Source organism: Gasterosteus aculeatus, chromosome 1 (assembly GCF_964276395.1).
Source record: "Gasterosteus aculeatus chromosome 1, fGasAcu3.hap1.1, whole genome shotgun sequence".
NCBI lineage: Eukaryota > Metazoa > Chordata > Actinopteri > Perciformes > Gasterosteidae > Gasterosteus > Gasterosteus aculeatus.
This window is the reverse complement of record NC_135688.1, coordinates 3,858,294-3,873,253: the sequence shown is the minus strand read 5'-3', so window position 1 is coordinate 3,873,253 and position 14,960 is coordinate 3,858,294. Positions and strand designations below refer to the sequence as shown.

The window sequence follows — 14,960 nt, the reverse complement described above, 5'->3', positions numbered from 1 at the left end:
AGAATCCCACCAGGCGAAACATGTCTAGCAGCTAGCTTAGCCTAGCATCTAGCTTAGCCTAGCGGTGCTCTATGTGGTCCGTTTGCCACTCACCCCCCTTCTGTTTGACACGTGGAGGAATTCCTCTGCACAGTTCTCCGCTGTGTGTCGCCCGCCTCTGTTTGTTTTACATCAAATGCAAAAAGCTCTCTCCATCTTGAGCTTCCGTCTTGCTCTCTCCGATGTAACTGACTGCCGCGATCGGCCGTTTAGTTTCCACTTCAACTTCCGGGTCACGTTAACTACGTTAAAATATTTTGCTGCATTAATCTCGGCCACATTAATCGCATAGGTTAGGCAACGTTTATGTTGACAGCCCTAAAAAATATTCAATAACTAGTAAATAATAAGTAAAAATACTGCATTCAATATTTTATTTTACGAAATGAGGTCTCTTTTAGAAAAGAAAACCCCCAAAAAAGGGCCCTGATGGCTGTGACTGATATATTTTAGGACATTGCTAGAATGTTAATTGGCGCATTACTGCTTTAACAGTGTGTTACAGTTTTATCTGGTGGGACAAGTTGCAACTAAACTCTATAGAACATTTGTTTGTTCTAATTGATCAGTGAAGATGTCAAATTATGTGGTTCAACATACATAGAACGCGTATGTATGTATATGCAGATGTTGGAATTGCCATGAAATAATAATCTAATCAGTCGCCATCGTTATCATCATCATCATCATCATCTTCTCCAAGGAACAGTTGTGAGACGATTTAAAAGCCTTTTGCTTTGTTTTGTTTTGTTTCGCGGATCTTCATTTAGGGCCAAAATCCCTCGCAGCGGCGGAAGTGAAAGCAAGAGCTCATACTCTATATCTCAATATCTACTGTCCGCCGTCGTCATTTAGACAAACACGCGCGCTTGCAAATTCTCACCTTCCGCCGCAGCCACGGCTCTTTCCTGTGTGGGCAGCAGTGAGAAGAGTATTTCCCCCTTGTGCTCTAAGTGTGGCTTTGTACGAAACACTGGCTTCTCGAGAAGTCAAAAATAATTCCTCTAAATGATGGAAAGTTGTTGCAATGAAATAAAAGTTTTTCCATGCAGTGTTTTTTAAGTTTTCATCTCGTCTCTTGGAGAAATTCCACATGCAGAGTGCGTGTATTAACCTGCAGCACAGGAACACAGTTTTATTAATCCGCCAATCATCCGACTCTGACATCTGATCCGCTCTAATGTAAGGAAGGCACAGGCGGACGGATTAACACTTATGACCTACATTTCAACGGGGGTATGATTTATCAAGCCATTCATTCAGCTCAGGGACTTTATTGTGTTATTATAATGTTGCTTGTCAATGTCTTGGTTTTATGTGAACGACAAAGAAAACATACGGAAAGGCTTGCGATCAAATAAATAATACAGGCATGTCCGTTAATGGATGAACTAATCCATCATTCCCTCCGACCTCAGCCCACTTTTAAAAGAGAGACTTAAAGAGTTTCTTTACTCAGCATATTCTTATACGCTTCCTAGTAGTTATTTCTCTACGCACTATCGAGCTTGAACCTTTCTATGCAGATTCATTAGTGAAATATTAATAATAATACTGATAATTAACAGTTTTTATACAGCACAGTTTTATAGCACACACACAGTTTTAATGGAATCAAGTACAACAAGATTTTTTCCATTCAATGACTGATTTAATGACAGATGAGAATATTTAATTGAAAGTAAAGTACTCAACGGTAGGAAAGTCACATTAAAATCGTATGAACTAACAAAGGAGCTTCCTTCAGATTGAAGTCAGTACCTTTCCCCTATTTTCATCATGCAGGAAGGGAAAGCAAACGCAAAGCGGTGACTCAAGGGCAAAGGTCGCTGCTGCAGCAGGTCGTGTGTTGTCCCTCGACACAGAAGTCCTCACAAGTTCGAGAAAATTGAGCGTCTATGGAAAAACAACAACAACAATATTTTAAGAGATGTCTGAACCGCCCCTCGGCCTGAGTAATATTCAAGGCTTCGCCCTAAATGATGAACAAACGAGGCTGACGTACCGCTCTCAAACGTCTTGCAGAAGTGGGATGACGTCGGGCAGTCCGTCGCCTCCTTGCAGATGCCGTCACTCTCGTCTCTGCAGGTGTAGCACCTGAGCGTGAGCACTGATGAGAAGAAGCACGAGGAGTGGTGAGAGGGAATGCATCATCACCGACCCACCAATGATCAAATCCGACGGTCGCCTGAACATTCTGGGGGTTTTTTAGGTAAAAAACAAAGACATCTGCTCACCTTGGGCGCTGCACAGCAGCAGCAGCAGCAGCGTGGGGAGCAGGACCTTCATGATGTCGGATGGTATGGGAAGGAACCTCCCGCTCTGGGGCTTTTATACTGTGGTCGTGCACTTCCTTGGGTGTGATATTCTGGTAAATGCACATTCCTCGACTCCATAGTGCCGGAGAAGACAAAGAGTTCTTTAATCCGAGGTGTTGTGTTTCTCTTTTTGCCTCTTGGTCAGACCCCCCCGGCGTCACATTATTACACCCTGGGTGCAGCACAGCGACGTGGTGAGCTTGTGATTAGCGCTGTGATTTTACAACGAAACACATGCTTCCGTCGAGGGACACAAAACCACTTAGTGATGGACATGGGTTTGTTTTTAAATAACTACACGAATATCTTTTCAAACTTTTTATTATATTCACACAGTTACTAAATTACATTGTTTGTGTACCTGGTTAAGCAGGTTCCATTCAGGTAGCTGGAAACAGCTCTTTTGATACAGGGGGACGGCCACTAAACGCTGCACATTGTTCACACTCCGATTAGCAACTTGAGACCCGACAATTAAGCAGCCAGTTTACGAGCTCGGGTGATAGACGAGGCTCTTGAGATTGTGTTACTCTGCACACAGTGGTCAGTGTGTAGCCTGCTTGAACCCTGATTGGTCAATACTACTCGGCCTAACCAAAGGACGTTATTTTACTTCCCTAATTACCTTGGCTAAATTGGTTGGCGTCGAAAGAACCTTTATATTGAAACTTCATGAAGGGTAAAAAGCTTTATTTAATAAATATGTAAATGTTGTAATCCTCAAACAACCGCCACTATTTCAATAAACAAAATGAAATAATCAAGAGTTTTAGCAATCCTCCTCTTACTGAAAAGTAATCAAAAATATGAAAATATTTCACTTCCGTGTAATTCCGCTTCCTAAACACGTCTGACATGACCATGTGCAAACAGTACAGCAGTTAAAAGTAGAGCTTTGCTAGAACTCTTAACCTTCCCATATGCATTTTGGCCGAACCCTTGCCATACATCTATGGCTATAGCTGTGCCTATCTCAAGCTGTGAGCTTGTTCTTTAGGGACATCTGTAGGCAACGATGGAGAAGTGCATCACACACATGTCTTTTTCTTCGGCTCGAGCCCCACGGTGGAGGCAAACACATGAAGATCCACGTGGAGATGAACCGTTCGTCAGTGTCTTCACTTACTGAAGCGGCACACGAAATTAGTGTTTTCCTGTCAGCGTTCACATCCCTCTTGAGGACCTTTATTATTAATTTTTAGGAAGGAAAAAGGTCATCAAATGTCTTAAGCTGAGAATGAACTATCTATGAGAGACAACACAAAATACTGGCATTTATTTCTAGAGATGATCTATGTCTTTTACATCAATCCCCCTAATGTCACTTTGGTGAGAGACCAACGGCGTTTTGTCGTCGCACAATGTCTTCACACCATTTATAAACAAGGACGGTGGAAGGCGTGATGAACAGAATAAACAGCCAGCAATCCACAGGCACCCCGGCTACCACTGACTAAACTGCACTCTGTTCAAAGATAATACACGCATGTTTGTGTGTACTTGTGTGTCTCCTAAACAGTGTTCAACATTGTTGCTGTAATCCACTTATTACACAGCCTGAGCCTTCATTATGCTGCTGACCTCAATGCCCAAAATCTTCTTGTTTTTCTTAACGAGTCAAAAATGATTAAATGACAACATGTGTTCCATTGAAATCTTTATTTTCACAATTGCAATCAAGTTTTTCTGAGTGAAGTCTGCATGTTCTGCTCGTGTGTAAGTGGGTCTTCTCCCGGCACTCTGCTTTATTTTATCATCATTTAGAAAATGAACTTGGTCCCTGGAGTCACTTTGCTAGTGTGACTAAAATACTCAATGCATGTCATTCTGTCCTGCGAACATAAATACTATTCCTCTTATACAGTGATATGAAGCAAAATAAAGCTCTTATAGTCAAATCAACATATCTAGACTGACATATTAAACAAAGAACTGTCATTTTTAGAATAATGGGTTATAGAACACTACCAACATTAGCCCATATTACTGAAACAATCACTGGCACCAACTTTGGTAGAAATTCTCTCTAAGACTTATATTTTCGAAAAAGCCGGGTATCCACGATGGAAAACAATATGGCCGCCTTTTTCCAAATTGGCTGCCACCATATTCCGTTATGTACCTAGAGTGCCATTGGGTAGTCCAATGTTGATGATCTTGGTATCTCAACTAGGATTGATCCGTATCAATATCCAGATACAATGTGTGGAAGTGAATGGATGGCTCCTTGTCCGGATTATGAACTGTTCTCGTCACAATTGCAGCCACACACCTGCGTGCATTTGAGGCCAAAACGTTGCCGTTTGCATCTTGCAAAACATACAGTCCCGCACCCACATTTTGTCAGTTGTTGAGCAATTGGCCAAGGTATCGTCCACACTGATTGTCAAATTTCACCTTGTTGGCGCCATCCCTAGTTGGCAGGGCTCTCTGTATGCATTTGACATACAGGCAGCTTGGTAATTAGAACGATTCACGTGCTGCGCAGGGGATGACCTTGGCGGTTTAATAGCATCATAGGATGCTTCTGAGCAAATGGGTCAAGTCTTGCCTCATCAACCCCATCAGCAGTGCTGTTCTTGTTGTACATTACGACAAACTCCTCAATCACGTTGAGGTAAACTGGTGACATGGCGGTTGGTGCATAACATTGGACAATAAGACCATGGACAACAGGCCAAATAACATTCAATTAACAAGTTCTTTGTTTTTACAGAAGCATGAACTAATCAGCTCCGTGTCATGGGATGCGTGGAGGAGGCAGGACTCAAATGCAGACTTCAGGGAAAACAAAAGACTTTAATAGTCAAAAGGCCAAAAACCACACAGGAACCAGGGGGGAAAAACAGCAGGCAGGAAACTACGGCCATCCACGACGATAGACAATGACGCAACGAGTGACACAAGAGACACACTGCTTAAATACACAAGGGAGGTGCAGGTGATTGGACACAGGTGGAAACTATTAGACGATCACAGGGGATGACGGGACAAGGCAGGAAGTGAAGTTACCCGGGGACACGAGTGGCAGAAAACTACAAAATACAACAGGAAGTGAACCACACCGTGACACTCCGTAACAGAGAGCCAGCTGTGGAAGCTGAGAATCGGATGCAAAATGGTCAAGCTCCTTGACATTGCTTCATATATTGCTTAACACAAGAAACTACAAAGAAAAGAAAAGAAATAAAATTGAATTGATGTTTTCTGTTCATTTTGGTTCAAAAAAATCTAAGAAACACTTTGAATCTGTAGACTACTGCCTAATAGTCTTATCGCTGCCATTTGATGATTTGATGAAATATTAATACTAATACTGTTAATAAACTTTTTTAAAGAGCACAGTTTATATAGCATACACAGTTTTAACATCTGTAACACGTTCCAAAAGATGGACAAAACAAATTGATGGAATCAACAGATTATTTTTCCATTTATTGACTTTGAAACAGATGAGAATATTTAATTGAAAGCAAAGAACTCAAAGATAGGAAAGTCACATTAAAACCGCATGAACTCCAGCAGAAGGGGCACTTTTGCTATCCAGGGCGAAGGGGCAGATGCTCACCATGGGGTCCATCTGTGCACGTGCCTGCTCGCCAGGGCAACAAGGTGCTCTTCTGCTGCGTGTTATGACCGCTCAGCACACAAAATCAAGTTCACATACCTAGTCTCTGCGCAGATTGGAGATGAAGAGTTTCTTCAGCGATGGATTCTCTTCCCGAGTTTTTCCCCGCTGCTGTCTCTCTTTGTAACTCTTCTTCTGTCGCTACCTTCGGGATAAATAGGTGGTCCTTTCTCAATATGCGTTCTTGTGTGGACTTTAGTTCTCGTGGACTCATAAAACGTCATCAGTCGCAACCAGGAGTTAATCTGTTCCAGTTCTAAAGTCAAGTCAAGTCAAGTCATTTTATTTTGTATAGCCCATTATCGCAAATTACAAATTTGCCTCAGAGGGCTTTACAGTCTGTACACATACAACATCCTCTGCCCCGAAACCCACCATCGGCACAGGAAAAACTCCCCAAAAAATGAAAAAACCCTTACAAGAGGGAAAAAAGGGAAGAAACCTTAGGGAGAACGTCAGAGGAGGGATCCCACTCCCGGGATGGACAGACTACAATGGATGCCATGTGTACAGAATGAACAATGTATAATACATGCAATTCCTATGACAGAAATGATAGTAATGAAGTAGTTGTGAGTAGTAAGCCAGGCGCACAGCAGGACCACTGCAGGGGCAACCACCATCACATAGAACCACCATCCACAGAAGCCTGTGGGGAGGGAGAGCACAGAGATTTTAGGAGAGGGTAATGTCGGTTTATGAGTAAAGTAATATGATTAATATCTAAAATAATGATGATGATGATGGCAGCAGCAGGCGTCAGCATGGCCACGGTAGGTGTCAGGACCAGGGTCCCGAAGGAACCACGATCTACGGAGACCTGATAGGGAAGAAAGCACAAAAAAAACTCCCGGAAAGAAGCTGAATTAGTCATGTGCATTAATAAAACGTGAATTATGGTAGAACAAGAGCGTGCAAGAGGAGCTTGGTGTGTCCTAAGAATTCCCCCGGCATTCTAAGCCTATAGCAGCTTAACTAAGGGCTGGTCCGGACTAACCTGAGCCAGCCCTAACTATAGGCAGAATCAAAGAGGAACGTTTTAAGTTTTACTTTAAAAGAGCTGACCGAATCTGCCCCCCGGACTGAAAGTGGAACCTGGTTCCACAAAAGAGGAGCTTGATAACTGAAGGCTCTGGCCCCCAGCCTACTTTTTAAAACCATAGGAACAACAAGTAACCCAGCATCTATGGAGCGCAGTTGCCTTGTAGGGCAATACGGTGTTACAAGCTCTTGAAGATACAACGGTGCCTCACCAGCAAGTGCCTTGTAGGTGAGGAGAAGTACCTTAAAATCTATTCTTGATTTAACAGGGAGCCAGTGCAGAGAAGTTAATACAGGAGTGATATGATCCCTTTTCTTAGTTCTTGTTAATACACGTGCTGCAGCATTCTGAATCAACTGGAGAGGCTTAAGAGATTTACAAGAGCAGCCTGATAACAAAGAATTACAGTAGTCCAGTCTGGAAGTGACAAACGCATGAACAAATTTTTCTGCATCACTTTGAGACAGGAAGTTCCTGATTTTTGATATGTTACGTAGATGAAAATAGGCAGTCCTTGAAGTCTTCTTTATATGCGAGTTGAAGGTCATAAAGTCCGCTGTCCCTGTCGTTGAGAAAGCCAAATATACCAGAATGCATTTTATCTGAGCAGCAGTAAACTGTAGGTCGAAGTTTATAAATACTACTGTTAGCAGAGATGGTTCGCTCAACGGTCCCGGCGTCCATACTCAATGCTAGGCCGAATATTATGGAAGTACAAATAACACAAGTGGAGCATGATGGCTGTTTGACTTGAACTGAGTCGTCTTTATTGAACGCAGGTTCACTTGACCTCTCCTAGGTCACATGTCCATTCAAGGGCATCCTATTGGCTACCGCTTAACACACAATACTGTACATAATGTATAGGAAAGTTAATACAACAGATTGTGACAATGGAGGGCATATACTCATATATGTTAACAACTACTATATTTAATTCACGGAATGTAATTTTAGGAATTTCTCAGGCGAGAAGTTGTTTAACGTTCGGATGTGAGGTGTACCGGTCCGTCAGACACCTCCGCACCGGGCGGTCAGCCTCACCTCAGCCCGCGGAGAGCAGCCTGTTCTCGGCCCGTCGTCTGTGAAATGCTCCGCCGGTATTCACCTCGCCGTAGCGTTGTCAGAGACTGATGTTTGTTCACCGGTTATGTTACGTCTGTTTGAGGGCAGAGCTTAAATTCATAACCTAATGTTTAAATGTAACAATAACGTCTTGTATGTATCCACAGTGTGCAGCTTGTTACTGTCTGTCATTGTGCATTGAATCTAACTATGTTATAGATAAAGGCCATGACGAAACCCCAATCGAGACTCTAAATCGGCAGCAGGATGTCAGCTTCAAAGGGACTCTGAAGTCCCTCTGAATTGTAACAATAATAAATAAATATTTTACAAATATGAGTTATTTTATATTAATCTGTAAGATATTTCATGTGTGTTCAGCTGCTTGCATATGCTTTCAACAGGTTCATCTAACTGTAACCTCCATGATCACTGTATCATAGATATTAAATACTATATCAATCATTGATGATATCACCTATCTAAATTCAGCCTCAATGATCACTGTATCTTAGATATAAAATACTATGTTAAGCACTAATGATGTCACCTATCTAACTAGCCTCCACGCTCACTGTATCACAGATATTAAATACTATGTTAATCTTTAATTAAACAGTAGGTGTGTATGTGGAATGTAGCCCTATCCAGTAAAATACTGACTTTAATTGTTGTTACTCTGTTTAATCTCCTCTTACTTTATGAAACTGTTATAAAGCTAATGCACTGTGATGTAATACAAAAGCAATGAATAAATGTTCTGATCCGTTGAGCTATTTTGCCTAATTATTTGATGTCTGATATATGTATGGGAGGCGGTCTGGCATCCCGGTGCCAGGGGTTAAGCCGAGCTGTTGGAGTCTAACGCAAGTCTAACACGTCTAACATACTTTGGCAATAAACCTACATTTTCAATAAAGCCCAGTATCGATGATGGAAAAACAATATGGCAGCCATTTTCCAAGATGGCACGTGCTGCGTAAGGGATGACCTTGTAGGTGGAATAGCACCATAGGAACAGCATCATAGGATGCTTCCGAGCAAATAGGTCGAGTCTTGCCTCATCAACCCCGTCAGCAGTGCTGTTCTTGTCGTACATTATTACTATTATTATAATCACGTTGAGGTAAACTGGTGACATGGCGGTTGGTGCGTAACATTGGACAACAAGACAAATAACGTTCAATTTACAAATTCACTGGTATAAAATGGTGGGTATTGGCTGAGCATCTGGAAGGCATGAGACACACGTCCCAGGTTTGCCATGCAGTCTTTGTGCCTTTAACACAAAGGTCTGACACAAGATCACAGGCAGTGAAGGTGTGAAAGAAATGGATGCCACAGGATTTTCAGGACCTATGTGCTCCACCGTGTCATGAACATAAAACCATCTGATAGACTTAACTTGACCAAAGTCAATCAACAGTTCTTACAAGCCCACATCCTGGAGCGTCTCAAAAACACTGACTGCAGCAACAAGAAGGTCGGTATCACAAGCCTTGATCGATACAGATTTCATCTGTCGCCTAACTGCATGCAGGAAGATTCTGCTGTCAGCCTCTTCATAGTCTTCACGTCAAATCATGGTCGATTGCGGAGGCAGTGCCAGTAAATCGCCTGCCATTGAGTAAAAAAAACACCCGACATTGCGCATACACGGTCGACCGCGCAAGCTAACGGAAAACTAATGCTAATGCAATAAGTGCTCCTTGCTAACTAATGAACACATTTAGCTAACCATCGACCTGTTTTACGCTTTACGCCGTTTGGTTACCACTACCAAAAAGTTTAGTCTTGTTGTCATTATCTTGCAGAAAGCTACCTTTACGTAATTCATCAGAAGCTTTATCTCTGATCCAAGAACAACAAAACATGTGAATTATGAGTGACAAATGGCCACTATCTTAAAAAATAGCTGCCATATTGGATTTTTATTGGCACCATTGCATTTCGTGTGTTAAAGTACAAATATTTTGCTGTTGAGATCAACTAAATATGTCAAGCCATTCCGGTTCTACACTGAAAAACATTTATTCCGATTTTCGGCGACAGCAATTTTGAAATATTGCCAACCTCTGGGAGTTTCCAGTGGACACCGGGCTTTTCTGAAATAGTACTTTGTGCCAAATTTGGTGCTTGTACCACAGAGTGAACGATTCTCATGGAATGCTGACTAAATCTGCTGAACTACCTTATTACTATTATTACTACAAAGTCAGATTGTCCTGCTCCTCTCCGTCCTCCACACGGTTCTCTTCAGAAGCTGTCTCCTCATTTCTGTGGAATGGCGACAGATTAGTATTTAGAATAAAACTCCACCTCTGATCCCGTGTGCTGCTTTTCTTACTTGGATCTTTTGGACTTCCTCGCTTGATATGAGTCGCTCCTCTTCTTTAGATAGAAAAAGACAATGTCACACAAGAAAGCCCCCTGTTGAATGTAGCTTTAATTAGTGAACCGGGCATCTCTTTTAAAAGCATTTATTCAACACTTTATTATTAATGGTACTCACGGCACCCGTCAAAGTCATTCCCGAAGCAACGTTTAGGAGTGTTGGGATGATGCTGAACTTCCCGGCCTATAAATAACAGCATAAATACTTTTTGGCAAATCAAAGAATTATCAAAAAAGTTCTTCTTCTTCTAATGTGGTCGCTTAAATCATCCACATAATACTGACGTTATTTTAAGCATTCGCCCTTTTAGATATGTGTTCACCTTTCCGTGCACCATGATGTTAAATCGGATGCCGTAGACTTTGAATAGAGATCGATAGCTCTCACCGGCGTCAGTTTTAAAATAGCGAGTGTGTCTGATGGGAGGAAAGACGGAGAAACGAGAATACAATTATACAAAACACAATTAAAAATGTTGGGATCATTTTCGCCTTTAAAATCATTTATTTTGAACTGTAAATAAATCAAATAGAACTATTTGTGTGTCTGACATTACAACGCAGAAGGAGGCCGTGTCACCTGAAGTTGAACCCTGCCTCGATGGCGTCGTTGGAGTCGGTGACGTCCAGGCGGGTGAAGCTGTACTGTGGATTGCAGTTGGAGGCGCCTTTGTCGAGGTCACAGTTCCACTCGATCATTATGCCGATGGAGCCACCCTAAAGAAGCAGAACCTCCTTCACCCTCGTCTCATCCTCCTGATTTCTCTCTCCCTTTTTTGTTTTTTACACTTTTTGTCTTATTTTCTTAACTTACAAGTGTGGCCACGTCCTGGAAGTTGTGTCCAGCTCGTCTGGTGATGTCGCCCAGGCGAAAGATGGGGCAGTAGGGGTGGAGCTCCTCGTCATATCGGCATCCCTTCAGATAGGACTTGTTGGTGGTTTGTAAAACGTTGGACCTCAGAGTAAACAAACAAGAGTGTGCATGAGAGCGCACCGCTCACTTCTTCTAGCTTACGGAGCAGTGGAGAGATTACGGAGAGGGTTGAAGCAGTGGACATACTTAGAAAAGTTGAACTTGGAGTAATGGATGAAATTCTTGATGTAGATGGTGAAGTTTTCAGCATTTGTCAGCAGCGGGTCTCTGCAGAGAAGACATTGTGGTTATACGCCACACATGCGGTCTGTGCGGTTGGGAATCTGCCTTCAGGATTTAGATGAACCCTTGAGGAGGTTTTATGTGACTGCATTGATCCTTACTGGTGTTTGTATTCTTTCTCGATGGGACACCAGCTGAAGACTTCACAGGAACCAGTAGAGTTTCCACCTTTTGTCAAGCATCGGCCGCTCATGATCCCTTCAGAAGAAATCAATGCTTTACACATAAGAAAGGACTATATATTTGATTCTCTGTTTGCAAAGATTGTAAATAGAAATCCTGCTATTAATTTCATACAGTGCCATAGACATGAACAGATGAATACGAATTACCAGTGTTTTCCACCATACGTTTGTATTTGTTTACAAATGCAAATAAAACACCAGAAAAAACAGATAATAACCTCGTTGAATCATATTTCAGAAAAGGCACCGAGGAGACGTATTAAATGCTGACTCTATCTTACCGTTGCCAGCCGTCACCATCTTCCCCTCCTCACAGTCATCGTCGCCTCGACATCGACCATCGAGCACTTTGACGCTCTAAAGACCAGAGACAACGATTCAGATACAAGTTAGGAATAATAAATTAGGAAGGAAAAAAAAGTACTTCTGCCAAAGTCAATATTATGAGTCACTAAGTCACAAATAATATAGTAAACATATAATATAGATTATTTATAACATTTGTGTCTTGTATTCTTTACATAATTCATTTAAAAGATTTAATAATTAATATTTTCACATTACTCATTCTTATGACGTAATCGCTCATAATTTGAATTTAGTATCAAGAATTTTTAGTTAAGCTCAGAATTGGCTGATTTCCTGATTTTAAATTTAAATTTTCCTAGAAGAAATAGACTAATGACACTTAAACATATTACAGTGAGCACCCAAACGGCACATCACGGCCTCCAGCTAGCTAATGCTCAGAACATCCCTGAAGTTAGACGCCAACGTGGTTGTCTCAAAATTCAATGTAAAATATCCTGGCGACAGACGCAACATTTTAAGTGTCTCTTTGTGTTGTTGAGCTGTCTTTAACATTCAGAGCATTAATATAGCATTTTTATGGGTATGAGAACTTTAAAAACACAGTTGCTGTGAGCATTAGGAAGGGTCGGTATGGGTGAAACTAATAAACAAAAAAGAGAAGTTCCTCTTTTCGAGATAAATAAACCATAACCAAACTCACAGTTTGTAAAACAAACTGCTGGCAGTTACATGGAATTTCCCCATAGGTAAATTACACCTGTCCATTTATAGCGCTCAGTCCGTTGGGAGGCTTGTTGATTGTTACTCATGGATCTGTGTGGCTCGGGGGGAGGATGACCAAGACTGTCCCGAGAGGTCTAACGGCACCCTGGAGGCTCAGGAGGCGGGACGCAGGGTACGCTGCACTGGAAGTACTCTTACTTACTCGTACCTTTTCTTGGGTTCTTCAGATGGATTTTGATGTTTGATCTATGAGATCCGTCTTCTTACCTCAGCACAGTATCCCAGCATCTGGTTCGGCGTCTCCAAGAAATTGGTTACAACAAACAGAACATCTTCCCCCTGGATGCAGAGAGAACCCCTTGAATTGGTCATTATGATGACATCATTTCATGGTAAGCAATGGGCTCCCTCCCCAGCCTTAAACGCTCTACCTCGAGTCCTCAGTGTCCAAACTGCAACTTTCCCCACAAAAAAACCTGCTCACTACACTGTATGTGTGTTTGTGGTCGCAGTGCTTCCGGCCCTGTAACCTGAGTGTCGTCGTCCTCTCATCCAGTTCTCAGAACGAGAGACTCGTCCTTTAACTCAACCACTCAACCACTGTCCTCACCTGTGGTGGAATGACGTAGTCCTCGGGGCCCCACAACAGGAGACCGGAGTCCGTGGTGTTAGTCACCGAGACTCCCTTCACTTTAGTGACGACGGAGCTCTGGACGGCCTCGTCCGTCTCCTGGTAGCTCTTCCGGCTTACAAAGACCCACCTGAGGGCGGAAGGGGGAAATATAACGAATGAAGGATGTGTTTAAAGAATCCTGTTCAGCTTGTCTTTTTAAATTTTCTTTAAAAAATTAAATAAACTACAGAATCAATCGTGTCTTTGTGGTATACAACAATCAGAACAGGTGATATTTCAGTTTCTCCAAAAAGGTATGTTGTGTGGTTTTTTTTGCAGTCACTATGATCAAAATAACCTTATATGGGGTTAAAAGTAGCCTTTGATATATTAACTCCATTTGATGCCTTTCGTTCTAATTAATAATCACATGTCACAAAGTCAAATTGACTTACTAAATTAGGCTAATTACAGCTTTTTCTATTGTTGAATTTTTGCTGCAGGACTAAAAACTTAGTTTGAAAAATGTTCGTGTATTAAAATCTGTTCTCTCAATTTTCAGAACCGAGATAAGAGCCCATTCATTTGTAATCACCATCACGCTCAGCCTGCACAGCTGATACAAAGCTGGCACAAAATAATAGATCCACAAGCAATCGGGCTATCTGCATTTATTCCTTATGGCTATTTAAAATAAATACTATGCACTGATAATATAGGTCTACATAAAATTCTCACAAGTCTGCTTTTTTGTATTAATATTAGGGTAATAGAAGTAATGGAAGTAAAGTCCAGCGACTTACCCGATAATGTAACTGATGATTAACAACTGAAGAAGTCTGTACAAAACTCCAACTGTCTTATTTTTGGTGGCGACGTATTCTGCCGTTTTGTATTCGAAAAAGGAAAACAAGCATCCTTGGGAGCAGCTCCCGGCCATCCTGCAACTGGACTGAGATGTGATGTGACGGTGGATGCACAATGAAGCTGAGTGGCATAATGAACCACACACTTCTACACCCACCACAAAGTGGGAGTGATGCCGTAGTAAGCGCGCCACGTGGCCACCAGGTGGCGCTTTAGCAGCAGAATCCAACACCTGAAACAACATGCAACACAAAATCCCAAAGTCTTACTACGCTCCTGAAATGTGCAGGAATGCTGGCGTGCTGGCACGCCGTTGGCAGGTCCGCGTGGGGTCGGGTTCATGTGCTACTGTCTGGAGGTTTTCCGGTAATGCTTCCTCCACAGAGAGCCGCCTGCGCTTGCGGCCTCCTTTCCTTTCCACGGCCGCAAACCTCGCGGGCCGAACACTCCCACAGAAGGGAGCGGAGGATGTTTCCTGTGAGCATCAACAGGAAGTGGTCTGGACGAGACTGCCGTTTCAGGCCTTTTATTTCACGATACCCTACCTGATACTCTACCAAGTAAAAGATTGTTTTTGAGTTTTCTGTTTGAACAAGCTCACGGGTTTGAATAAAGCAA

The 14,960-nt window shown here is 42.2% G+C and overlaps 2 protein-coding genes across 2 annotated transcripts; both read right to left on the bottom strand.

Moving 5' to 3' along the window:
* Positions 1-1,668: 1,668 nt before the first annotated feature.
* On the bottom strand, positions 1,669-2,413 carry LOC120822796 (lymphocyte antigen 6D). Its single transcript, XM_040182722.2, has 3 exons — positions 2,277-2,413; positions 2,045-2,149; positions 1,669-1,935 (listed from the first exon to the last, which is right to left on the bottom strand). The coding sequence occupies exons 1-3, from the start codon at positions 2,326-2,328 to the stop codon at positions 1,853-1,855; spliced, it is 240 nt and encodes a 79-aa protein (XP_040038656.1). The 5' UTR covers positions 2,329-2,413; the 3' UTR covers positions 1,669-1,852.
* A 7,561-nt stretch (positions 2,414-9,974) lies between these two features.
* On the bottom strand, positions 9,975-14,776 carry LOC120827939 (P2X purinoceptor 5-like). Its single transcript, XM_040191168.2, has 12 exons — positions 14,279-14,776; positions 13,473-13,623; positions 13,130-13,201; positions 12,109-12,184; positions 11,744-11,840; positions 11,547-11,627; positions 11,301-11,442; positions 11,067-11,203; positions 10,810-10,903; positions 10,605-10,670; positions 10,440-10,522; positions 9,975-10,369 (listed from the first exon to the last, which is right to left on the bottom strand). Exons 1-12 carry the CDS (start codon positions 14,584-14,586, stop codon positions 10,300-10,302), a joined length of 1,377 nt encoding a protein of 458 aa, XP_040047102.2. The 5' UTR covers positions 14,587-14,776; the 3' UTR covers positions 9,975-10,299.
* Positions 14,777-14,960: the final 184 nt, after the last annotated feature.

Bases quoted from the DNA above. Each gene is read 5' to 3' on its own strand.
- LOC120822796 (XM_040182722.2), bottom strand. From the start codon at position 2,328: ATGAAGGTCCTGCTCCCCACGCTGCTGCTGCTGCTGCTGTGCAGCGCC. The intron at 2,150-2,276 runs GTGAGCAGATGT...TCTTCTCATCAG, and splicing joins GCTGCTGTGCAGCGCCCAAG to TGCTCACGCTCAGGTGCTAC. The intron at 1,936-2,044 runs GTACGTCAGCCT...GTTTTTCCATAG, and splicing joins CTGCAAGACGTTTGAGAGCG to ACGCTCAATTTTCTCGAACT.
- LOC120827939 (XM_040191168.2), bottom strand. From the start codon at position 14,586: ATGTTGTTTCAGGTGTTGGATTCTGCTGCTAAAGCGCCACCTGGTGGC. The intron at 13,624-14,278 runs GTAAGTCGCTGG...TTCCGCCCTCAG, and splicing joins ATCATCAGTTACATTATCGG to GTGGGTCTTTGTAAGCCGGA. The intron at 12,185-13,129 runs GTAAGAAGACGG...TCTGGTCTTTAG, and splicing joins TGCTGGGATACTGTGCTGAG to AGCGTCAAAGTGCTCGATGG.